At 38.6% G+C, this 27,102-nt stretch overlaps 3 protein-coding genes across 10 annotated transcripts in view; 1 reads left to right on the plus strand and 2 right to left on the minus strand.

Moving 5' to 3' along the window:
- Nucleotides 1-15,587, minus strand: part of LOC121506150 (inactive dipeptidyl peptidase 10-like) — an 85,648-nt gene extending 70,061 nt beyond the window's left edge. The window contains exon 1 of the mRNA XM_041781767.1: nt 15,571-15,587. The gene's annotated coding sequence lies outside the window, so the exon portion shown is untranslated. The remainder of the gene's footprint in view (nt 1-15,570) is intronic.
- A 433-nt stretch (nt 15,588-16,020) lies between these two features.
- The window catches only part of LOC121506148 (inositol polyphosphate-4-phosphatase type I A-like), a 64,102-nt gene continuing 53,020 nt past the window's right edge, over nt 16,021-27,102 (plus strand). For 4 of the 8 annotated variants that reach the window (XM_041781758.1, XM_041781763.1, XM_041781759.1 and 1 more), the window contains exons 1-3: nt 16,032-16,082; nt 16,909-16,977; nt 19,640-19,722. The gene's annotated coding sequence lies outside the window, so the exon portion shown is untranslated. Of the gene's footprint in view, nt 16,083-16,908; nt 16,978-18,048; nt 18,064-19,639; nt 19,723-27,102 lie in introns of those variants that run through there. The other 4 variants (XM_041781754.1, XM_041781761.1, XM_041781760.1 and 1 more) reach the window with 4 other exon arrangements.
- On the minus strand, nt 17,428-27,089 carry LOC121505971 (sodium/hydrogen exchanger 2-like). Its single transcript, XM_041781429.1, has 13 exons — nt 26,810-27,089; nt 26,402-26,727; nt 25,967-26,104; nt 24,455-24,705; nt 21,042-21,259; nt 20,748-20,947; nt 20,568-20,657; nt 20,412-20,482; nt 20,116-20,283; nt 19,607-19,712; nt 18,122-18,238; nt 17,938-18,031; nt 17,428-17,855 (listed from the first exon to the last, which is right to left on the minus strand). The coding sequence occupies exons 1-13, from the start codon at nt 27,087-27,089 to the stop codon at nt 17,428-17,430; spliced, it is 2,487 nt and encodes an 828-aa protein (XP_041637363.1).

Here is a 27,102-nt window from a genome sequence, read left to right on the forward strand (position 1 = left end):
CATAGTTTCAGCACTAGACGGTGCTACCATGCAAATATTGTAAACAAACATCTCAGCAGGAGAAATGTATTGACGTTTTTTTGTGACTAAACTGAGACAACGCTGTACATGGTAACAACATTGGCAATCGAATTATATATATATATATATATATATATATATATATATATATATAGTTGAGTTGACTGACTCAACTCAAATAACTCTAATCTGACTGGTACTCCCAAAAACCTGGAAATGATGCTCTATTTGCCTTGTCAGCCATTACATCGAGCTTTTAGCGTTAGTTCAGGCAGACCACAGAGTCAAGCTCTGCCCTGATCAGCTGATCTAGCACAAGCTCTCATCAGCTGATGGCCAGCTGGTTTGCTCTAAGCATGCTATTGGCCAATTGCTCTCATGCTGCCTTATTTAAACTGCTCTTGCCTGACCACGTTCTGCCGCGCTCTCTGCAAGCTGCTCTTGCAACCTTCCTCTACCCCAGCTTCTCCTTTATTCTGCTTCTGACTTAATCAATGTCATATACCTTGTCCTGTGGATATTAAAGGGGCCCCAACATCCTATATATTTCTGTATGTGGCCCTTAGTGGAAAAAGTTTGGACACCATTGGTTTAAAGCACACACTGTCACTCAATTACATAACTATACTTACTGCTGCCACAGATTTTGAGGTGTCCACAAACTTAACACAGACATCCACTCTGACTCAAAGATAAACAGACTGGTGTTGGAGGGCTTAAGTCAAAGGTAAAGGCCTTGCTTGTTATACCCTGGCATCCAAGAAGACTTGGCCCACCATAGCACGTTCACTGCCCAGCAACTGAATACTTATAACCACCAAACCTTATACTGAGCAGTTAAAACTAAATGTCGTTCATTATTTTAAAGACTATGATGCCTCACTGTTGATCAAATCACTCCACACTAAATCTTCAAGCATCTAGAGCAGAAAAATGCCACATTCACACTCATGCAGCTTTAAAATCAATGAAGACATCACACTTAACAGTAAAAGACTATTTGTTGCATGATGACTGCTTTTACTTGTGCTTTAAAATGGTTTAAATGCAGATTTTTTTATTAGAGCATGTCCACAGTAGAATTTTGCTACTTTTATTAATTGAGAAAATTTTGATACTTCTGCCGACACTTCTTTGTATCAAAGGAACTTGGCAGCAGGATTTCTTCATCGCACAGACAGCCTGGCTTTCACACAATAACAGTGTAGGCTGTGCAAAAGCAGCAAGCTTCACTTGTCTTACATTAAAAGTGGTCTTGTATCAAGTATGATAAAATCATACTGCTGTTTATTAATGCTAGCATGGTAACCAAAGGTTGATGAGCATCTGGGGTGCAGTAAATAATTTGAGGAAGATAAGAAGACAGGATTTATCATCTTCCCTGCACAGCTCACATGCTAATGAGCCTCTTTACTTCATGTCCATCGCCACTGTAACAGATGGCTAGTGACGACACGGGGCTAATGTTAACATTCAGCGATTTTTGACTGTGCCGGGGAGCTGCACAGGCTGTTAAACTCTGTTATGATGGCAATCTGTTCAGTTTCACAGGTTTCAGGGCCTGGAGTTCAGCCCAAGGAAAAGTTCTGAGTTCTTCTCTTATAAAAGAATCAAACATATCGACTGAGAGCCAAGACCATGCTCATAAAAGATGTTTTTGATTCATCCTTTTTCATCTTTAGTGAAGCACGGTTTAAAATTTTGAGAGATATGCTTGTCCACTCTCTTAGGGAGAGTAAAACGAGAAGATTGACTCCTTACAATGTATGTCTTTGTCTTAATATGAAGCTGGCGTGAGATGATAACTAGTTTACCTTAGCATAAGTGCTGGAAATGGGCAGAAAGAGCTTTCCTCACAAATTCTAGTTAGTCAGACCCTCTTGAATTCAGTCAGACAAGTTAAAAGATAATTCAGTCCAAGGCAAATGGATAATACTAAACTTTTTTTTAAAGTTATGCACTTTGTAACTTGCTATAAAGACAATGGGAGAGGTAGGATAACAATGGGATAGGGAGACTTTTTAAAATAAGGCTTTCTATTCAGTCACAAGTGATGCTCATTGCTGTACATCTGTATCTCTATTGTATGAACAAACTCCCACTCTCCTGACCCTATGTGCATTGGATTTGACAGATATGTATCTATTAATATATATGATAAATATGTCCTGGAGTAATTTGTTGCCTAGCAACAACAAGCATGATCATGGATAAAATGAAAACGAGAAAAGAGAAGAACAGAGAAATTGTTCTGATGAAGATACACAGAGTTACATACAAATGTCTGTATTAATAATGTTGCATGGGTGTCTCCAGTCGAATATTGTTAGTTGAAGTGTGCGCTGTGTTCTTTGAGCCAGTATATTCACCAACTGTCATGACATGTCTGAACAATAATCAACCAGTAAGCCACTGCTGCTTTCCCAACACACTGGATGTTTGGTATTTCTAAAGCAGAGAATACAGAACAAGAAGTTTTCAGTAATGGGGATGGTCTTTTGAAGCACTGGTTCTCAACCTTTTCAGCCCGCAACCCCCAAAATAAAGGTGCCAGAGACCAGAGACCCCCACTGTACCTGAAGGTGGTTGAACAGCCATGCACATTCAAGAATAGTGTACAGACAAGGCTGCCCATTAGGGGGGGAAATGGGAGAGATTTCTGGGCCCCAGCCAAACTGGGGACCAGCAAAATCATGGTCAATTGTAAAGTTAAACTATGGTATTTTATATTAAACCTAACTAATAACCACTGTTCTCAAAGAAACACATTTTAATTCATTTGTCCAATAAGTAAAAATGATCTTTTGTTAAAAACAGAATAAAAATATGTTAAAAATAGCTAAAATGTGGTCATAATGGCAAAAAATGGTGGGACAGGTGGTGAAATTAGCTTGTAAAAGTAGCAGAAATGGGTTAGAAATGCCAAAAAACTAGATAAAAGTGGCAAAATAACTAAAAATAGGTTTAAGAGGTAAAAAAAGGGTATATTAAGTAGTTAAAGGGGATTCAAAAGTGGCTGAAATGTCTTTAAAGTGGCAAAAATAGGTGGAAATTTGGTGGAATTCGATGAAAATTGATTTAAACTGGCAAAGAAGAGTTAGCTAAGCATGAAAAAAGTCATAAAATGGCAAAAATGGGCATATCAAATTAAGAAATGTGGCTTAAAAAGTGGTATAAGGGGTTAATAATGGCAATAATGAGACAACAGAGCCAACAAAAGGAAGAGAGTGGCAAGATTTGGTTTAGAAGTGGCAAAAACAGGTAGAAAAAAAGTGGTGGAAAGGGTTTAAAATGGTCAAAAATGGGTTTTAAGCTGCAAAAATGTGTTACAGTTGGTAAAACTGGTGGGAAAAAAGTGATGAAAACGGGTCAAAAATGGGCAAATTTACTTTAAGTGGCAATAGTGTAATTCAAAAATGTTCTTAGTTTTTGGAAGGCATCTGGAGAACACCTCTCAATGTCTCGCAAACCCCAATGGGGTCCCAACCCCAAGGTTGAGAACCCCTGTTTTAAAGGATCTCAGAAAAGAAGACTTCTGCTGACAAATCTGCTGCTGTTTAAAGTAACTGAACAATTGTTTTTATTATTTAGCTAGGGAGAGTTAAGATTAAAATGCAGAGTCCAGCTTTGCAAACATCTAAATTTGCCCTGTAGGTTTTTGTTTTAGTGTGCATCTTTAAAATTCAGCATAAACCAAATTCATTTGATTTTTTGACTTCTGGACAGCATATTTTTTTAAGGGAGAGAATTTTGGGGTACTTTATGTAACAAGAATGTAAAAATGGCTTGGAATTAATGCCGTGATTTAACTGCTTCAAATTAATTGAATTGCTCTCAAATGCAAAGTATGTAACCTCTGTTACCATGGGAATCCCAGTCCAAACAATAGAAGAGATGACGTCGAGTGGGAGTGAGTTAGGGATTCCCTGCTACTATAGTACACCAACCCCAATAACAATATACTTCAAATGAAGCATGGTTGAGATAAACGGGGGGCATCTGGGTGACAGATTGTACAGCCAATGGTCAACCAAAGAAGCAGTACAAAACATAAATGAGATACAGCAACAGAATGGCAGTATAAGACGGCCATAAACATATTCAGTCAAGGAAGAAAGTATTGGCACCCCTGGAATTTTTTTCCAGAAAATACACCATTTCTCCCAGAAATTGTTGCAATTACAATTTTTTTGGGTGTACACGTTTATTGCCTTTATGTGCATTGGAACAACACCAAAATCAGAAGAAAAAAGCCAAAATTGACATAATTTTACACAAAACTCAAAAAAATGGGCTGGACAAAATTGTTGGCACCCTCAACTTAATATTTGGTTGCACACCCTTTGGAAAAAATAACTGAAACCAATCGTTTTCTATAACCATCAACAAGCTTCTGACACCTTTCAACTGGAATTTTGGACAAATCTTCTTTTGCAAACTGCTCCAGGTCTCTCAGATTTGAGGGGTGCTTCTTGCAACAGCAGTTTTGAGATCTCTCCATAGTTGTTCAGTGGGGTTTAGATCTGGACTCAACTCTCCGGCGCTTTGTCTCCAAACATTTCTTGGTGCTTTTTGAGATATGTTTGGGGTCATTGTCCTGCTGGAACACCCATGACCTCTGACGCAGACCCAGCTTTCTGACAATAGGCCCTACATTTGGCCCAAAATCTTTTGATATTCTCCAGATTTCATGATTCATTGCACACAGTCAAGGCACCCAGTGCCAGAGGCAGCAAAACAACCCCAAAACATCTTTGAAGCTCTACCTTAGTCTCATCCACAAAATGTTCTCCCAGAAGGATTGAGGCTTACTCAGGTACATTTTTGCAAACTCCAGTCTGGCTTTTTTATGTCTCTTTGTCAGCAGTGGGGTTCTCCTCAGTCTCCTGCCATAGCGCCTCATCTCATTCTGGGTCCACAACTATAAAACAGGTTTAGTCCATTCTAAGCAATTTAGGCCTCTTCCACACGGAGATAAAAAAAACAATATATTTCTGTTTCATTTAGAATTTTTTTTCTGTAAATATGGGATCATTTCAGGAAATGTCAGCGTAAGCACAGAACCACTGACAACAACTGAAAATGCTATAGTATATATGCCAAGCCTGTAAGTAGCGCTGTAACGCTGCCATGGAAATGCACCAAAAGAGAGGAGAAGATTACAAAAAACTGCCACAGACTTTCTCTTGGTTGCCCTTCTGGTTGTTCCCCATGGTGGATTTAAGATTTAAGACACCAGATTTATCTGGTGTCTGCTGTTCTCGGTGGTGATAAAGCAGCATAAGATTTTGCTGTAAAAGCCACAATAAGCTCAGAAGCTTCTGCAGCACGAACACAACCCCGCAATCCGCCATTGTTGTTTTGGTTCGAAGTGCATGCAGCATAAGAGGGCTACACTATGTGTGACCGAATCGTTTCAAGAGAGATGCAGTTGGCTGTCCACACAGAGACAAAATGGTAGCGTTTACGGCCTTCCAAATGCCATTTCTGTGTGGATGAAACGCCGATACGACAAAAAAACTTGTGCGTATACTCCTGAATTCGTCTCCGTGTGGATGTGGCCTTAGACATGGTGTGAAAATTCAAACCATTGCATCTTTAAAGATAATAATATGCTAGCATGACTTACATTTTTTTTCTCTGCTGCCCCCAAGTGGCAAAAAAGACTAAATGGAGGCTTTGCACAATTTAATGCAATCCTGTTCAAGAACTTTTTTTTCATCTAAGTGCCCAACCCAAAACATTAAAAGGCTTCTCTAAATGAAGAAAACATCCTTGAATATGCATTAATATGTATATTAAAGTCCCGAGCTAATGGAATCAGTTAGTTTTTGTTATTTCTGCTCTGACAGAATCTATATTTAGATCTCACGCCTACAGAACACCTTTAATTTGTATCAACAGGGATGATTGACAGGCTGGTGAGCTGTTTGGCAGCTTTTTCTTGCACGGGTGTTTGAATTGAGGGTCACACAGCTGCTCTGTTAGAAGTGAATTAGCTGGGGCCAGTTTTTCCCCACAGCAGGCCCTGCGCGGGTAGAAAAAAACAACATTTCTCTGTGGAAAATGTGTTCTATGTTTTAGTCTTTTCTTAAAATGTTTCATTTACTTATTTTTCATTTAACAACTAAAAGAGTTTTTTGGACACAATTCAGGATTTCATTCAGATGATGGGTAAAAGGAGTAGAGAGTATGATATGGCTAAAAGCTTTGTCATTAAATGTTGGCTAATGATGACAAGCTTTAGCTCCACTGCGATTCAAATCTGGGGGGATGGAAATAATAAATGCATTTGAGCTTATAATGCTTTTACATCACAGGTCACCCATTCAATCCCTCATTCATTCACTGATGGCAGAGGTTGCTCTGGAGAATCGGCCATCAGTGTTAGATAATCCCATACGTTTGGATGATTCCCATACGAGCTGGGATCAAACTCACAAGCACCAAATTAAGAGACAACCAACTCTACCTTCTAAGCCACAGTCGTCCCAAATGTGTGTGTGTGGAATTCCCCATCATGCCGAGCGTTTAGATGTGTTTTATTTGCGTTTAGTCGTGTTTGGATGCTGCCTATTGCACAGTGACCTCTGTTGGGATTTTTTTTTGTTATGTTTGTGGTAAACTGTTGACACATTTGCACCATGAGTGAAGTTATCCACTGAGTAAGAGTCCCTGCCTTTGTCCTTTTAAGGGATGCATTGTGCATAGCTTTGCTATGAGGTTGACTCTGCTTTGTTCTTGTTCTGCTTTGCTCTGCTCTGACAGATTAGACCCACCTCGACACAGATTTTCAATAGTTACAGTAGCTCTGTGATACTGTTAAATGTTTAGGACTTTTAAAGGAGAGTTTAGCTATAGGTAGTGTGGACCAATAGACACTTTTAAAGTCTTAAATTTAAAAATATACAAATTTATCTAACATAGAAAGAAAGATTAAAGATCATATTTTACTGTCAACTTCTTAGTAGCTAGTACTCAGTACTTAGACTTTAAATTTAATTTTTTTTTTTTAACCTGACTACATTAATAGACCAGTACTTTTACTTCTACTTAAATAATTTTAACCAGAGTAACTACTTTTCTCAAGAGCTTTAGTCTTACATATTCCCATTCCATTCAAATTTCAGGGCTGGGAATGACATTAACCATTGGCCGAGCTGTGGCTACTGAAGTTCCTCAAAATTCTGACTCCAGGCAGCATTTGGAAAGCCCTTTCCATCTGGCATCTTGGAATTTCTGGCTTCTATCTGCTAGAAACAAGCTACTGTGATCACTGGTCCAACAACAGCATTCAACAGTTAACACCCATTCATTATTAATATAGCAGCGTAGTTAATTGGGTAATATTTAAAAATATTTATGTCACTTGTTGTCTATTGCAGTGGTTCTCAACCTTGGGGTCGGGACCCCTTGGAGGTCACGAGACACTGAGAAGGGGTCACTAGATGCCTTAAAAAAACTAAGAATATTTCTTAGATAACACTGTTGCCACTTTACACCAATTATACCAAATATTAACCTTTTTTATCACTTTTAACACCATTTTTTTCCAATTTTATCACACTTTTGCCACTTAAAACCCATTTTTGTCTTTTTTAAACCCTTTCCATCACTTTTTTCTGCCTGTTTTTGCCACTTCTAATCCAGTTTTAGCCTTTTTCTGCCTATTGTTGCCTCAGTTCACCCATTATTACCTCTATCAACCCAATTTTACACCCCTTTTTGCCCATTTTAACCACAGTTAACCCATTTTGCCAGTCTATATCAATTTTCATCCCATTCCACCTAATTTCCACCAATATTTTTGCACTTTTCAGCCACTTTGTAATCCCCTTTTACCACTTTTTGTGCCCATTTTTGCCACTTTAGCCCATTTTTGGTTACTTTTTGGGTGGTTTAACCTTAACATTGTCTAATCCAAAAACATTCAGGAATTTCTATCATACAAAAAACTGCACCTTATAAATTCAGAACATACTAGATAAATGGTGTAACCTCACATTCAGTATGAATTCAGTACTACATTGTAGATTAGCATGTGGTTTTAGACAAAGCATTTGCCTTTTCCATCACTTTCTTTTCTTTTGTGTGGATTTTTTTAGAAGTTTTTTTTTAGAAGTGACATTGCAAAGTAAAGGTTTTTTCATCAAATTAGATTTTTCAGGTTGGTTGAGGTTGGCTCTAAAGTACAAAATGGTATAAATTGTATTCATTTCATATTTTACATTCACAAAATCCTGCTAACTGGCAATGTAAGTGGGTGTATATGTATCCAGAATTTCAGAGGAAAATCCTCAAATTTACACCAACACAACCCACAAAAAGTAGATCTGTGCCTTTACATTAGCATGAGCAGCTTTGTGGTGTTAATCCTAACGTACAGCTCATGTATCCCAAGAGGAACCAGCTTATTTATGAAGCAGGCGGCACATGACGGAGGATTACTAGGCTGTGATTTATGATGCAATTAAAAACGCTCAACTAACAAAAGGAACAAAGCCTCCGAGCTCATCTTAAAGAACCGGTTCCTGTGTTTTATGGTCTATTTTTTACCGGTTTTGTCGGTTTTTGAACGAGATTAGGAAGTGCTTCCCACAAACAAAAGCAAAAAGTAAAAGAAACATCAATCATGCATACCTGTTGAAGTGTTTGATTCTTTTAAAGCAGCATTTTTTTGCACATTAACCAAAACTGCCATAACATTCCCACCCTGCTGCTGTAAGATTGTTCAGGATTATTCTCTGCCTATTCGTCTCTGTTTGAAGGATCAGTTTGCAGCTTTGCATAAACTGCGAGCACTAATGAAGCTCTTTAGAGTTGGAGCTTTTATTCCTTCTCGCTGCTGCCTGTCAGTGTGTCCCTGCTGGTTATTCTTCTGCAGTTATCAGACAAAAAACACGGCGAGGTCACAAATACAGCTCTGCACTCTGATCTTTAAATGTGACTGAAATAAAGAGGATTCAGTTTGACACTGGCTTTTTCAAACAGAAAATACCATTTGTGTTAAAGGCAATAACTGTTTTTTCATCTCATTTTTCTTAATTTTTTACCTTATTGATTGAATTAAGAGTTCTCTTATTTTGCATAACAAAAGGTTTTTAAACAGCACCAATTTATAACGAATGTTATCTCCTCTACAAACAGAGAAAGTCAATTTATACTTGTACTGATGGTTTTTAGATCCATATTTTTTACAGAGACCTGAACAGTTATTAATCAATAAAGGACAATCAATAATGTACAATGTCATCAGCATATTATCTGTATCAGCAGATATCAACATTTCTGATAATATCTACAGCTGATTTGTCAGTTGTAGTTTTTCCTTTGCCATTGTTGTTGACAAAGCAGCTATCATATGTCCCGCCTTCTTAATTTTAACTAGATCAAAATTGCAATTTCAGATGAAACTGCATGGGGATGCTGAGAGCTGAATAGTGGAAGAACTGCTGAAAATAGCCAAAAGCACGAAATAGCTGAAAATAGCATAAAATGGCATAAAGGTAGCTGAAAATGGCATTCAATAGCTAAAGAAAGGATAAAAATAGCTGAAAGTAGCCTAAAAAACTGAAAATAGCCTAACAATAGCTGAAAATAGCGTAAAAATAGCTGAAAATAGCATAAAAATAGCTGAAAATAGCCTAAAAGTAGCTGAAAATGATATTCAATGGCCAAAAAAAACTAAGAGATAGCTTTAAAAAGCAAAAAAAATAGCTGATTTTGACCTAAAAGTAGCTGAAAATTTCATTCAATGGCTGAAAATGCATAGAAAAAAATGAAAATAGCTATATTTACAAAATTATAAAAGTTAAAAATGAGAAAAGTAATAGCAGTCGAATGACGAAGAAACTAAATTTTTAAACTTTAAATGGTGTCGATACAACAAAGTATGAAGGAGGAGATCGCCGGCGCCGAAGAATAATAAACAAAATGGCCGACGCGAATATCAAAAGTGTGGATGCTCAGCATCCCCACTAATTAGTCACTGAGGGGAAAGTGACATTTAGGGCTTTTCCGTTACACTGAGCAGTTTGACTCAGCACGGCAGCCCAGCGCCGCGGGTTATCCACTTTTCCACAACAGAGCTACCCGTGTCTAGAGTTGATAGCTGCACCTCAGTAAGCATTTTTTGTTCTGCCAGAGGAGAAGGACCCACTGTTTATACTCAAATATTTGTTGTTCTTCTTCTATAGGCAATCCCTATGTGACATGCCAGATGGATTTGCTTCACACATCCATCTGGTAAACCACTCATAGACAGTGTTTGGGAAAGGGCAGAGCCTTTGAAAAAAAATCAACTCAGAGGGTGACTGGATGAACGTTCTGTCTGTCACATCTTTACAGGCCAGTCAGAACAACTAAACACGTGACATAGCCACAATCGGCTACGTCGTGCGCCCCTATCGAGGTGCAAACTCCATAGAGAGCTGTATAACGTGAACCATGGCGACTGAAGACATGTCAGTACACAGCTTTTGTCGTTTTTGAAAAGAAGCTGTTCTTTGTTCTTCTTCTTTGTTCTTCTTTTAACAGAGAAATGTTGTCAAGTTCTGATAAAACTGGCATTTTAGCAGCATCCACGCTAATATCTTCTGCCATAATTGCAGCGGCTGTTATTGCTGCTTGCTTACGTCACAGCTCTGCCGCCCCCGAAGGTACTGCCCCTCGTCACTGATTGGTCCTGTCGCTTTCTAACTGGGCTCAAACTGTTCAGATGGGAGCTTTAGAAGATGGATTCGCCAGTTAGAAGCACGGAAGCGGTCGTATCCATCTGCTTTGCAAGTTTATGGTAATCCAGCAGGTATTTCAAAGTTGCAATGGTTGCCACTTAAACATCTGTGAGGTGTCCCCAAATGATGATAAACCACTGTGACATCACTGCGATGCACTTGGTGGAGTGACGGTCATGCTTGGGCTCTGCTCCAGAGGCATAGTGGTGGCCAAACTGGAGATGTAAAAGTAAATCAGCATGGCTTGATTCGGATGGGCGTTGCCAAATGTCGCAGTGGAAAAGCCCCAATTGATGAGCATGGCCCTGTTGTAGTTAAACTATATTCAACTGAGAACGCAGCAACAAAAAACAACTGATGCTTTTAAAGCACACCAAGGTAGTGTGTACACTTAGGACCATGAGTGTTGAAATCAGTGGACTACCACTACTACTCTGCTTTGGCTTTGAAAATGAGGGCAGCCAGCACTAAAACCAAAGCCTATGAATAAAAGCCCTAAGGCTTCATCTTGTAAGGCAGAATGTATCATATGACTTTGTGGGGTTTAAGCTGAACTATATATATATATCTGTGTCAGCGTCAGCAAAAATGAGTTTTAAATTATCAGTACATTAGATATTGCCAAATCTAATATTGTGTATCCGTAACATTTTCCCGCCATGAGGACAGCCCCGAGCCACATTTTGCTAATTTACAAAGGTGAGAGTGAATCGACCTTATTTGTGATCCATTTGTAATTTTATAAAATTAAGTTATTCAATGGAGAAAATGTCTGATTAGGAGAGTGTTTCCTCATAATTGGCTGCTTTTTAAAATTTTTCTTTCACTCAGTTATTATGTGAAAGCCTTTTATGGCACATAACTTAACACAACTCTATTTTAAGATTACAAAATAGGAAAATACCCCCCTTTTAGAGAAGATTTAGCTGTCATTGCTGAACAACAAGCACTTAATTATAGATGAATGTACTGATCTAAGGCTGGATTGAAAATGTATAACAGAAAAAAATAAAGATAAAAGTAAGAAAAGTTAAAAAGGTGAAATAAAGCAAAATCCATAGAAATCCAGCCTACCTTTGTATCTTTGGCTGGTTGACAATCAATCTGATGAGACACAGATGCAGTTTGGTTCATCTTTGCTTCTCAAAATTTCACTGAATGCTCCTTTAATGAATCAAAGAAAGCCCCTTAAGGTGTCCACACAGCTCAATATTTAAAGTTTCCTCCAACCAAAGAAAAGGACTGCAGGGAATCTCTCCCTCGATGTTACTGTATCTTCACTAGAGGCGATTCATTCAAACACACAATCTGATTTCCCTCCTCTCGTTCCTCGTCAGTGAACGCTCTCAGCCTCCTCTCCTCTTCCTCACTGCTACCGCCTCACATGCAGCTGACAGACACTTCATAAAGCAGGATGTTTGCCAGAGCCTCCCACATACCACCACGTTTTTCTTCATCAGAATGCAAATTTGGCTCCAGGCAGGCGACATTGCAGGCGTTTGGTTGGTGCTTTTACATCTTGGAGCTTTTTTTCCGTAGACGTTTGAATTCAAAGCGTCGTACAGCGGAGGGGGATTGGTGTTTGGATGAAAGATGTTTTGACAGCACTCGCGCTGATGAATGAATGTGGAGCTCAGAGTTTGACCCTGAACAACCTGCTGCTGTTTGCCTCATTGAAAAAGCACAAAAAGGAGAAATTGAAAGCTGTGTCTATTCGTTAATTTGACCTTATTCAAAATGCTCAAAAGAAACTGGATAAAAGGAAAGCCACTTGTTATGTTACATTTATAAAGAAATATTGCATTTAAAGAAGATGTTTTCATGCCTCTTACGCTCACAGTAGCCAGGGTCAAGATGTATTATGTTTCTGGGCTGTTACGAAGCCATTTTTAATAAGATATCTCAAAAAGGCAGGAAGAAATTTTCTTCAAACTTTGCAAGACTCAGTGATGGTGTTGGAAGTTATAGGTAAAAGGTCAAGATTACGACACCCCTGGTTCATCCCTTGCTTGTGAACATGATATCTCCAAACTTTGCCTGAATGTCCACTCTGAATAGAGGATGAATTGCTGGATTTTGGAGGTCATAGGTCAAAGGTTAGGATCATTGGGCCTCATGTTTTTCCATTCTTTGAAAATGTGATATCTCAAGAAGGCTAAGGGGGTTTTCCCTCAATCTTTGCACACAATCTTACTCTGACTCAAGGACTAACTGAATACCTTTTGATGGGTATAGGTCAAAGGTCATGGTCATTACATCCTATGTTCATCCCTTGTGTGGGAAGGTGATATTTCAAGAAGGCTTTGAGGGATTTTCCTCAGTCTTTGCACAGATGTCCACTATGACTTAAGGATTAACTTAGAACATTTGGTACCACTGCATTGTCCCTGTTTGACATGATGGCAAAAGCATTTCACCGCCCGGCAGTAGTTCTTGTTATTGTTTAAGTTGGTCTCCTGCAAGACCTCTACGGATATACAGAGATTTTTTCATAGTTAAATTTATATTTCTAACAATGAACCCTTTAAACCACTGATCATCAACTGGCGACCTGAGGGCCATATCAAGCCCCCAAACTTCCTGTCTGGCCCCCAAAAGATCAATAAATTCAGAAAAGAAGAAAAAGAAGATGTTGTGGTTTTAAGAGTATCCTTAGGCTTTAAATGTCTGCAGCTGTTAAATCCATTACAAAAATGATATTGAAACAGTTTTGGACTGACTTAACATTTGATTTGTTTTTATGGTAAATATAAAAGCCATTTTTAGTAAATATTAAAAAGGGGGTTAAGGTGTTCAGAAATGTTGCCAAAATGGCCAGATTAAGTGATAAAAAAGGGGTTAGAGAGTATCAAAAATGGGTGCTAAGTGGCAAAATGGGTTGTGGAGTGATATAAACAGACTAAAATTTGCAGGAAAATGTGCAGGAATGTGCCAGAAATTGGTAAAAGAGAAAAAAAAGGGCAAAGAGTAACAAAAATGGGGGCTAAGTGGCAAAAATTATGCAAAAAGTAATAAAAAGGGTTCAAAAAGTTGCAAAAATTGACAAAAGTGTGCCACTACATGCAGGAAAAGTGGTTTAAAAGGGGTTAATGAATAGCAAAAACTTGGTTAAAGAGACAAAAATGGGAAAAAGTATCAAAAATTTCTTAAAATTGGCAAAAAAAATATAGCTAAAATAAGTAGTGAAAATGTGTTAAGGAGTGGCACAAACGGGCAATAACTGGTAGGAATGATGCAAAAATGGGTAGAAGAGCAGTAAAATGGGTGAAAAGTGGCAAAAATTGGTATAAAAGTGGCAAAAATGGTGCAAAAAAGTAATGAAAAGGGGTTAAAAAGTGGCAAAAAAATTAAAGAAAAGTGACACAAAGGGGGTTAAACATGTAGGAAAAGTGGTTAAAAAGGGGTTAAGGAATGGCAATAAATTGGTTTAAGTGGCAAAAAGTATCAAAAAGGGGTTGAAAGTGTAAAAAATGAGTTAATATTGGTGCTAAATCACAATTGGAGAGGGCCCCGCCAGTTCTGTTGTCAGGCCTGTCTCCTGGAAATAACTAAAAATGTCCTGATCCAAATACTACTGCAATAATATTTCTATAAGACCAAAATATTTGTTTAGTTGTTGTTTATGTGAAAGTTCGGCCCCCAGAGTTTCTGTCAAGACTAAATCTGGCCCTTGTGCAGATGTACTCGATGGCCCCTGCTTTAAACAGTCAGCTATAGTAACCCAAATATATATTCTCACTTAAAAGACGTGCTTTAATTTGGTCCCATTTGTCATTTTTGCCAGGCATAATGGGGTTTACGTAAAGTAAATGGTGTACTAAAACACCTCATAAATCAGCTCTCAACATTATGTAAAAGATGTATTAACATGGCCCTAATCTCACCTCATTTCAATATGTTTTGAATGTGTTAATGTTAAATATTCACACATTTTACAGATTTGTTTGTGACCAGTAGTCCTTAATAGAAAATGTATGTGCGTGGTGCATCCATTCATCTAATCATGGCCTATATATCACTTAGATTTTACAGCTTTATTGACTTGTGTAAATTTCCAAATCTTGTATTTATGGGTAATTGATTGGGGGTGAGAAATGCCCACACACAATTCAAGGATGTGCGGTTGGCTTCACCTCAGCATTTATCCAAATTTACTCTCTAACCATAATGTTTCTAATTTATCAGGCCTTTTTTTCCCAATTACATAAAAAAAATGTTAATTTCATCCTGCGGTGATTCTTGGTATGTAATGAAATGTTGCTAATCGCAGTGGAACATCTTTAATTAGAGCATCTGTGGAGGAGGCAAGGAAGCATAATCAAGACAAAGTCTTTCCCAAAGCAGAGCATTGTGTGTAATGAGCCTGCAGGACAATTAGGACGCTTTACAGTAGTCTATAATTAATGAAAAATTACTTGTTAGCTGATGTGCACAATTTCACAGTAAATGCCATGACATTTATAAAGGAGTTTCTTCTATTTTCAGAAAAAATGTCTCTGCAATCATCATAATTAGCAACCTGGATGATGAGTTTGACGGAAGTTGCAGCAGAGTGTTACCAAAAAACAAAAGCAAAATGTATATTTATCTGTATTAAAGTGTAAAGACTGTTACTTTCTGATAATTTTACTAGTTCTTAAAACTTTGATCACCTTTAACACGATGAAAATAGGCTATGAGAGCACTTCTGCTCACTCTCAGACCAGCCTGACTGGGGAAGTAGCATCCACAGGCTGCTAGAACAATACTTTATCTCAATTAAGTTCTAATGTAGGCCAATAAAAAAGGACATTAGGTCGTAATTCTTCTATCTTACCTGTGGGGGTGGCCCCTGGTAAATGAGAGGGTACTTTTTTTTTGCTTAGACTCATGGATTTCATTAATATGATCCTGAAGAATTTGTGGCACCAAGAAAACCAGGACTTTGAACACGACGTGTCCCCTGTTTTGAGATAAACTGATGTTAGGACCTCTTTATATTGGACCTCTCTTAACAGTGTCCATCCATACTGGTCTAGAATCAAGCACAGGGCTTCTGGATACAAACCTGTCCTTTGTTGAAATCAGCAGTAGCCAAAAGAGAGTACATCAGAGCCAAAACATGAGAGCTGCCCTGTCTTCCGCCTTCTTGCACAGGTATGATGAGCCATCGGCACTCCGTAGTTATCATCCTACTAGCTAGCTATTTTCCCCCTCGGAACCGTTGGATGGCGCTACTTGCGTAAAGATGGCGGTCACAACAAAGACGTCACGTGACTGATACCTAGTCTCTTTCAGAACTCGCCTCCAAAGTGCGTCACATAGGACTGTATCAAGTGTAGGAAACAGGTAATGTGCTTGTTGTGAGCAGAATATTTACCCCATATTTCTACGGTGATATATCTGGTCCAAATAACTGTATATTTTTTATACAGTACCCATATTTTCAATATGGCTTTTTTATGAAAACCGTTACAAAATTTGTGTTCTTCTTAGGCTGACATGCTAAGAACGGCAGATAGATTAGCACTTAAGCTAGCCGTTGAATTTATATTAATAGCCTATTTAATCTGTATTTTTTAAAATTCAGTTATATGTTTGCAAGATGCTGACATGATTTGTCTTTTTTCTGTCTAACACAAGGTGGCTATTGCGTGGGACTCCTACTGGATTTTAGTTGTTTTTATAGTTTTTGACATTTCAAACTTGTTTTAAAATACTCTTTAATTGGCTTAGCAGAATAGAAATTATTTTTTATTATTGAAGGTAGCCACTTTCATGTTGTTTTAGGTCAGTATTAACTCACCAGTAGGCTTTATCACAAATATCATTTGGAATTGAAATGAATTTTTACTTCCAATTTGACTACATTTTATCAATTCTTGGTCCACACTTATGACATTCTGCATGGACTGACATGATAACAGTTTCAGCTAAGTTAGCAGTCAAGATATCCATTCACTTTATAATATTAGCCTATTTTATCTGTAAACATTGAATTAATTTATATGCTGTTAAAATGTTGATATATTTTTTTATGTCTTACACAAAAGTAAACATGTATATTATGGTGGCTTCTGTTTAGAGTCTTGACTGGCATCCTGACAAATCCTTTAATAATCCCTTTGTATTATTAGCTTTTCAGTGTAAATAATTGTGCTATTTTTACTCCTAGATGACCAGCAGGGTCATGTGGCGCTCATCACAACCTGTGCGCAGATAAGTTGATGAAACAGCACCAGAGGTTTGTGGAATAGGTTTTTATAAGTTAACATTTATTTATTACACAAATGTTTAAAAAATATATGTGTAAAATACACTACATAATATACAAAAAAATGGCAGTTATAATACTTTTGTGTGCAAATACAATAGTGTGTACAAGTTAAGGCATGCCATCCTTGTGAAAAAGGCAACATTAATCAGACTTAAGTGGGTGGAATTAAAACCCATATATCACTGAGTCCTGTACAATACTTAAACAGTTTAAAGAATGCTGGGATTTAATACCATGACACTTAGTTGGCTGCAACAGCCACAGAAAAAGTCAGATCATTATTTTTCACCTAAACCTGGAACATTTTCCTCACAGTTAAGTTTTCAACAGGCTAATTTGACCTTTGCGTTTTTGTTCTGTACCTCAACCAATGAGGTTTTTGTTGTCATCAGCTTGTTCTGACTCAGAATATTTCCTTCAAAATCTGCTTGAACCTCGAGGCCCCTGTGAAGAGTTTCTGAGTAAGGGGTTTCCTACCCCATTGTCTCTAGGATCCTGGTTGTCAGGTACCCAAATATGTGGTGGTGGTAGCGGGGGTGGTTGCACCTGTCCCTCTCCTTCTCCTGTTTCTTCACAGTCTTCTTGTCGATCTAACTCATCAGAACTGCGCCTCCTAGGTGCAGGAATCAGTGGTTTCTTGCCTCTAAGACTAGATCCTCCCAGACTTCTAGGGCCCCTTGCATCCTGAAAATCTACACCAGGGAATGAGGGTGACTGTGCTGTGGTTCTGTTCTCCATGATAGTGTTCAGTGGCCTCATAGGGTTTAAAGAGCGTGATGAGGAGCGTGGAAAAACACCAGGGGGCTGCAGATTTTCTGAAAGACGTTCCACATCACCACTACCACCTAAAATAACACAAATATTTGAGTATTTAGTGACCTTTTTGACCAAAATATCTGGAGTTTAATACTCAGACCATGAACTCACCATGACTTCTTCTTCTGAGGACAAAGGCAGCCTCCAGATCCCCTCCAGGTTGGAGCGAGTAGTACTTTTGAGATCTGGGGATGCTTTGATCAGGCTAGAAGAGGAGGCAGAGTGAAGTTGATGCAGGTAAAAGAAAAAGATAGCTTCATAGTTTTGACAATTTTTGAAACAAACAAACACCCACCTGCTCGCGGAAACTTGCAGCTCGTAGGCTGCGTCTGATGCTTGCATGTCGGCGAATCAGAATCTCCCTAGTGCGGCTGTCATCAGGCAGATTGTACTTGTTGGTGTAAGCCAATGTCTGAAAACATGGAAAGATGTTTTCATCAGACCTAATATATGTTATTTACTGTTGTAACAAAGACTACTGCAGATACAGTATTCTTCCAAATGTCTTGCCCAAAATATCCACTTGAACATAAAATCTGAATTAATCCATCATAGAAAATAGTTTCACACAAATGTACTACTACCAAGGAGTAATTTTAGAAGAGACCGTAGAGTAAACAAATTAGACTTAATTAGACATATTTATTGGCATGTTACTCCACTACTTGTTTTGAATGTATAAGCTAAAAAAATATTATTATAACAGAGTTTTAAAATTCTCTATTAATTCTTAAAGTCCAACATTTCTTATTTTGAAATTTAAAACGCTTGTTTTGGAGAAGTTTTTAAAAGTTCCCTCAGGACTTTTGAAAACTTCTGAGAATTTTTCCTCAGGACTTTTTGAATCTGGGGATTTTTTTCTACTATGCAGTTCCCATTTTTTTACTGTTTTTTTTTTTAATTGATTAATTATCCAGACGCTGAGGAATTTTCCTCAGGAATTTTTAGATACTTATGTGAATTTTCAAATCTGCCTATTAGTACACCATACAACAAATAAATTAGTGGAGTTTTAGGTTGGACAAACAGACCTACGTCCACCAGAGTCTTTTTCTTTATTCATCATCATTCCTTACACTTTAAAGTGTGTTTTAAAGACTGAAATGTTTTGATTTGTTGTATCCTCATACTTGAATTTGTGTGTTTTGAGGACTGAAGTTTTAGGTCTGAACTGCATTTGAATATTGGTATCAGTATCTGTATCAGCTAAAATTAATTTGTAAATATCAGCATAATGGATATCAACAAAAATCATATACTCCTGCATCTTGATTTCAAAGGGACTGCTCTTTTTAATTGTTTTTTAATGTACATAATTTGGAAGGACAATCTTTATTAGTTTTAATTATTTTCCGCTGGAATTTTCTTTGACTACAAGAATATTTCCGAGAGAATGCTGTAAACTTTTAGGAACAGATTTTCAGAGACCTTGGGCTATTTTTCAAGTGGACTGATGAATCTGTGTAAGTTTTCCTAAACACTCCTTGGGAAATCTCATTGGGAATCTTTTTTGAGAATGGTGATGTCATGGGCTAATATATTTACCCTGCTCAAAAGAAAATGAACAACTTTCTAAAGGTATAAATTTAAAATTCGGTCAGTGTTTTCACATGTTTACAGCGACCTTATTCCAACATATCTAGTGTGTTAAGGCCCAAAGTTTGGAATTTACTTTTCATGGACTTTGAAGAAAAGTCTAAAAAAACATTCATGTATTCATTGGAATCCCATTGGCTTAAAACAGTATAAAGTTTCTCTGCAGGAGTGTTGTCACAGTTACCCTCTCTCTGATCTTGTACATGTTCTTCGACAGGATGTCGTGCATTTTCCTGATGTCAGACGCCTTGAACTTCTTCTTGGGTCGAGACGCCTCCTTCCTCTCATCACTAAAAGGAGGTGAGAGCAGCGAAGAGTGAATGAGAGATCATGCTGAAAGATTGTCTTTGTTATCACCGTCAAAATTTGGATATGATAAAGACCTCCAGCAGATGGAAAAAACATCATCATCTGCTGGAGAAAATTAGATTAAGTTTCAATTTAGCTGATGCACTCATGCTGATACAGTTTCACAGACTTTGATAACCACATTAGCTTCTTCATCATTAATAGGCTATTGTAGTGCAATAATGAATAAAACTTCTGGGATGATGAACTGTGAAGCACCAAAACTTTTAGAAAGTAAGACACAAAATAGAAGAAAGTATCAGATAGCCTATAAAAAGTCATACTACTCTGTAGTAAGATGAAGTGTTCTTTAAGTAGAAAAATAACTACAGCTGTAATACTTACTGCAGAGAAACAATAGATGGTGCTGCGCTGAGGTCACCCATAGGTGTGTCTAACAAGTCAATGGCACTCTGCAGCTCCAGTTTCTTATACAGGGACACAATGCTGGACTCTGCTCTGTTATCTCGGAGCAGGATGCGCCTCAAAACACGGTCATTGAACCTCTTAAACCTGACACAGAGACAATGAAATAAAAACTACTTGTACTGCAAGAAAAGACCAAATTGTGACAGACAGTCAAGTAGAAAGTTAGAACCTAATCTAAAGATCTACCTCAGTATTAAGCACAAAAAACGTACTTGTCTTTCCAGTAAAAGCGACTCCACTGTCCACACAAGTCCTCGATGCCACAGATGATGTGCTCCATCGTCTGCACGAAATACAACCACATGAGCAACATGAACAGCTGATTTAATTAATCTGCTCCACTTTTATACATTAAAATTTGTACTTACCCTGGTGTGAATCTCCACGTTGATGTTGTTCAGATCTTTGTTCGTTCTCCGAATGTTTAGATATTCAAGAATTGGACGGATACTGATGCCCTAGAAACAACCGGAAAAAACAGTATTTATAGGGGGCTTAAAAAATTCTTTATCTTTATACTAGTATGAATCACACAGTTCAAACCTCACCTGTATGAAAACAGTGAATATAATAATAGCAATAGAAGCCGTGACAAACAGAGTCCTTCTTTTGATGGTTTCTGGTAAAGTGAAGGCCAGAGCGAAGCAGATTGCCCCTCGCAGGCCTCCATAGGAGAGCCCAAACTGGTCCTTGTAAGTAAATTGTATGGTGCGGAATGGATTAATGATCTGGGTCAGCACCAAGATGCCTGCAAGACAGAGTGTTGGGAGTTAATTGGATTTTTGAACTTGACCATGTTCCCACTTAAGTGGGGCTTTTGATAGGATCAGTTCAGGCCTCACCAAGTACTCTCCAGACAAAGGCAAACAGCAGCGTAAACAGGATGTAGGCCCAGTTCCACTCGTGTTCTGTTGTTACGGTTACGACACCCAGGAAAAAGAAGATGAGGGTCTCAGAGATGGTGGACAGCATCTTGATAACATGGCGGATGGTGGTGCAGGATCTCTGAGACACATTCTCCTCCACGTAGTACTTCATGGTTATTGCACATACTATAATACTGCAAAAAAGACAGAAAAAAATTACCTTCAAAAATACACAGCTGAAAGTCAATCACCAGACAGTCTTCAATCAGTCCAGTATGACTCATTTAAATTTATTTCACATAGGCACCGGTGTAGCTTAGTGGGTAGAGTAGGCACCCATGAGCAGAGGCTCTTGTCACAGATGCGCTAGTCGATAGATTCCCCGTCTGGGCTTGTTCGGTGCATGTCTTCCCCACTCTCTCTTCCCAAATTTCCTGTCTCTTCAGCTTTCCTATCCAAAAATTTGTCCAGAAAATAGTCTGCATTTAATACTTCCATACTGTGTACATATGCTTAGAAGGGTCAAAATATTTTTAAGATTATCAGGAAAAACTTTTGGTAGAGTTCCAATTGTCAGAATATCTCCCCGGGAATTTTATTTGGGGATGATAAAAACCCTTGGAGATTTTCCCAGAAAACTGTCAGAAAGTTTCAAATATTCTCCCTGGGAATTTTCAAAACTGTAAGAAATTTCTCCTGAAGTTTAACTGGGAAGCTTTTCCATGGTTTTGGAGATCTTCCCTTAAAATTTTAAGGGAACTTTCCCCAGAAATTTTCAGAGTATTTCTGGGTATTTTTTGGTAAATGTGGCAGAGTTTTGTTGGGAAATTAAAAAATAAGAATAACACTGGATTTTTTTGCAGAAAGTAATTTCCCCATGGAATATTTAGGTAATAGGGATGTTTTCCAAAAAATGTACCCTGAGAATTTTCAGGAAACTTTAGAGAATTTTCCTTGAAAATATTGTGGGAATTCTAGGATTTTTCAAAACAGTTTCTTCTGGAAACTGGGGAGTTTTCCAGGAATTTTAGGAAAACTTTGGGATGCTTTTCCCAGGAATTTTTGGAAACTTTTAAGATTTTCCTTGGGAATTTTCAAACCTTCCCTTCATCAGCAAAATTCTCAAAAAAGCAGTCACTGCCCAACTCCAGCAACACATGTCCAACCATGAGCTCCATGAACCTCTTCAATCAGGATTTCGCACTCACCACAGCACTGAGACCGACCTTATCAAAATAACCAACGACCTCCTCACAGCTGCAGATTCTGGACACATCAGCCTCCTCATTCTCCTTGACCTAACCGCTGCCTTCGACACAATATGCCACACCTCCTCCTTGACCGCCTGTCTCACCATCTTGGCATCACTGGTACAGCCTTCTCCTGGTTTCACTCATATCTCTCACAAAGAAAACAGTTTGTTACCATCAGCACCTCTCACTCATCTCCCTGCCCCAGTTAACCAGGGCATGTCTCAAGGCTCTGTTCTTGGACCTCTCCTTTTCACAATCTACATGCTTCCCCTTGGACAGATTATTCACAAACACGGTCTCAGCTTTCACTCTTATGCAGATGACACCCAACTCTATCTCAGCACCAAACCATCCACTCAGCTCCCTCCCCACTCCCTGGTAAACTGCCTCCACGACATCAAAGCCTGGATGACCTCTAACCAACTCAAACTCAACAGCAATAAAACAGAGCTCATGGTTGTGGCCCCCAAAGCGCTGCTGCAGAAGGTTGGAGATCTCATGCTCGATGTGGACGGGACCTTCATCTGTCCGTCCTCCAAGGTCCGAAACCTGGGCGTCATCCTGGACTCCACCCTCTCCTTCCAGTCCCACATCCACCTCCACTGGCTCCCTATCAAGTCCCGTATCGACTACAAAGTCCTCCTCCTCACATACAAATCTCTCCATGCTCTGGCTTCCCAGTACCTTTCTGATCTCCTCCATCCATACACACCATCCCACAACCTTCGATCTTTAGACACCGGCCTACTTTCCATGCCCAAAACCAAACTCCGAACCTATGGAGACAGAGCCTTCAGTGCTGCAGCTCCCACCCTCTGGAACACTCTTCCTGCAGACATCCATAGCACTCCATCTCTAGACATTTTCAAAAAATGTCTCAAGCACCACCTGTTCACCACAGCCTACAGTCTTCACTAAACCCCCCCTTACACTAATCCTACCCCTCACATAGTTTGTCCATGTATATGTGTTCCTGTAAAGCGTCCTTGGGTTTCTTGAAAGGCGCTATATAAATTCAAGATATTATTATTATTATTTTTATTATTATTATTATTATTATTAAATGCTTTCAGCATTTTCCCTGGTAATTTTCAGATACTAGAAGAAATTTTCACCAGGGGTTTTGACATATTTAAAAATGTTTGGGAATTTTCAACAGGAAGTTAGAATTTCTTTTTACTTTATCTATTTTTAAGATATATCTTTGGGATTTTTTGGACCTTTATTCATAGAGGACAACAGTGAATTGAGTCGGAAACAGGGATGAGAGAATGGGGGTGGGACATGCAGGAAAATTCTGGATTCTTAGCTCTTTTTCTATTAGAGTAATTCCAAAAATGTGGTTCTTCTCAAACTGGTCAGCCTTAAAGGCAAACCTGCATGTATCATCTGCAGTTAGCACTTATTTTCTTGTTTCTTTAGGATTGTGCATTTGTGTTGGGCATGGGATTGTTGTGTCTCTTAAATAAGTCTGCTTTTTTTTTGGACTTGAATGTTTTAGAGAAGAGAGCAGCTGCATTCAGACTTGTCTCCTGCTCCTTGTTGTTTGAGTCCACACTCGGCTGTATTCATAATCCCCTTAAGAAAGTTGAGCAAACACTCTATTACCTTGCTGAACATGGACTTAAATGTTTATCAAAGTTGTGTGATTTGACTCTAAATAAGAGAGCAGTTGCCCTCGGACTTATCTCCTACTCCTCAGCTGTATCATAATCCCCTGAGGAACATTGAGTGAGCACTTTATTACCATGCTACACCTACACAGTCATGTGGTTAACATGATAACACAGATGTCATTTTGAACCTGCTTCACACTGTGTGGGTGTGAAATTAGGCGGTAAAACAGGTTTTTGTAGGTTACACAAACATGTAAGGACTCTGGAGCAAAGAAGATTCATATCTTAGTGTACAGTTGCCCACATTAGATGCTGTCAGTGAAGCAGCTGTTGATTAAACTGCAAGATCTTCAGGTTGATTTAAAAACATGCTGATATTTTATATTACATGGCATTTTGGAGCACCTTTACTACTATAAAGGCTGCTAAATTTTTTAAAAATTTTCTAAAGAAATGTTTTGTTGCTACAAAAAGGGACTTTTTGCCATTTGACTACTAACATGTCTCGGCCAGCACTTACGCCATGACGCTGGAGATGGAAAAACACTCTGCAATCAGGTATGCCAGGTAGCTGTACATGAAGACAAAGAGGGGCTCAATATGGCGGACGTTGTGGGTGAATCGCGTGGTGAACGCAGCCGTGAATCCAAAAAGAAGGCCGAAGAAGATGCCTCCTGCTGCAACCACAATGAACCGGGCCACTCCCAAGACCACATCTAGGGATTCGACTCCATCCATTTCCACCAGGAAGGAGAACATGTTGTAAAGTACCTGAGAAGACACAATGAAAAAAGGTGGGAATTAGGTTCAAATTGCTGCAATTTTCAAACATTTTGTATAAGAATCAAGGACCTAAATGAAGACAGGAAACTTCAGATCACATGTGGTTGTTTAAAATGTGTTTAACTGTTTAGATGCATTTAAGAATCTGCTCCAAACATTTTTTCACTCCTGTCAAACATCATCTTCTAACATAACTTCAGTCAAGTGGCTACCATCATAAACAAGCTTATTATTCAGTGATTTCCTTGGAGAGAGGATGCAACAAAAGACAATCAGTGCCAGGAAGTGTTAAGTGAAACCAGTCTCTCAAGTGAAACTCGACCAAAGTAGAGCTACCTTATTGTGGTTGGCGTTCCCATTCAACAATGTGAAACTGGACAAACTAGACTGAGGGAATGACTGCAGTAGCTCATAGATCTCATCTATTTATCCCTCCAGGCAGGCGAAGCACATATCTTTAAAATGCATGAAATCCCAGCTGTGCTTGTTATAGTATTGGTTAAAGAAAGGGGCACTTGACTGCAAGCTGTAAAGTTCACAGTCTATTTCAGATGCAAAGAAACAAACTTTGGATGGATTGTTCATTCACCAAATGATCAAACCAAAGCAGTGGGATGATTTTCAGAAGTTTGAAAACTTTGAGAGAGTTGAAAACTATTCCTTTTGTCATGGTCATAGTTCATACAACCCAGAATACCATAATCTTAGTTTACTGTATATGTCTGTACATAGCTAAAGATTAACTTTTAAATCATATTCAAGATGTTGTGTAAATTACCTTCGAAAAATCACGCTTTTAGGTGTTTTACAACAAAAAAAGTAATCTACAGAACCTGTCTGTACAGCAGTTATTATGTTCCAATAGAGAAGTGCAAGTTATTAGTCGGGCATTCTTTTTAAAGTCCCTGATCATCCAACTAAACAAGTAGAAGCCAAAATTTAATGGGAGTAAATCTATACTTTCCAACACTGGCTGAATTTGCATAATAAATAAGGTTTGCAGGGCTTCATCTCTACAGTTTTACAATCACACAATTAAATGAGTATATATCATTGTAATAACAATCTGTATTGTGTTCATGATACCTGGGGGGCAATATAGACTAATTTTATTTAATTACAAAAGATGTCAAGTCTAGAATAAGGCTTTAGGATGGCATGTTTATCATGTCTCATAACATTACAGTATTTTAAAATCCAGGCTCATATTTCTATTTTCAGTCGACACATTGGATTCCCTTGTACTCACCACAGTGACAGCATCGTTGAACAGTCCCTCCCCAAATATGACAATATAAATCTGCTCATTGACTCCAATGTCCTCAAACACATTCAGAGCAGCCACGGGGTCCACAGCAGAGATGATGGAGGCAAACAGCAAGTTCTCCTGCAGCAAACCAAGTGAAAAAGAGAGAGTTTAATCCTGCTCTCAGGTTTTGGTATCCAGTATAACTAATACAATTAAAAGTGTTTTTTTAGCTTTATGACTGTGTGTGATGGTCTTTATCCATACATGGTGTCAAAAGTGTACATCGCAACACTTTTGCCTTTCTGAATATTCAGGAATGTGGAATTAAACCAGGAATCTTTTAAACTATCTAGGAATTTTCTGAAATTTTCAGGAATATTCACAAGTAAATTCCATAAACTTGTGGAAACTTTATTGGGAGCTGCTCTAACTGACCTGTAGGTCCATATCTGTAATTCCGAACACCTCGAACTGGCATATGATGTAGAGGGAAATCCCAATGCCGATGCTGTTCCACAGGGTTCCCACCACAGCGTACCACAGCACCGTACCACAGTTCTCAAAGAACGGCCTTGTCGGCATGAAGTAGCCGTTGTCCAGGACGATTGGTGGAAGCATGTAGAGGAAGAAAACAGTGGATCTTAGGACAGCAGGTGGCTCCTCTTTTACTGCATGCATGATGGCGCCCACAATGAGGCCAATAGTGATGAGGAGGCAGGACTCTGGGATCCAGATTGTGATTTTGTGGTAAATATGGAAACCTGGGGAGAAAGAAAGATAAACTTGGACTCCTATATTGACATGCCAACCCCAAAAACTTTGGAAATAGTGATTCATACCTACCGATTTTGGCAAAAGAAGCAAGCAGGACCCACAAAGTGAACTCGAAAGGGACCTGGATCCGAGGATAGTCCATAGTAAACACAGGCAAATTGCCCCTCTTCTCATCAGGGAAGGCCTGGGGTTCATTGTGTATAGGTTTAACACCAGGAAAGTTGGCTGCCACTGTAGGTTTTGACTCCTGGAGCTCACATTTTCCTCCAGTGCCGCTGAGCAGGAAGAGCATTAGCATGCAAAATGCTCCTTTCTCAGTCATGATTGCAAATAAAATAGAAGTCCCCATTTTTCCAGCAGTC

This window comes from Cheilinus undulatus, linkage group 24 (assembly GCF_018320785.1).
Source record: "Cheilinus undulatus linkage group 24, ASM1832078v1, whole genome shotgun sequence".
Lineage (NCBI taxonomy): Eukaryota > Metazoa > Chordata > Actinopteri > Labriformes > Labridae > Cheilinus > Cheilinus undulatus.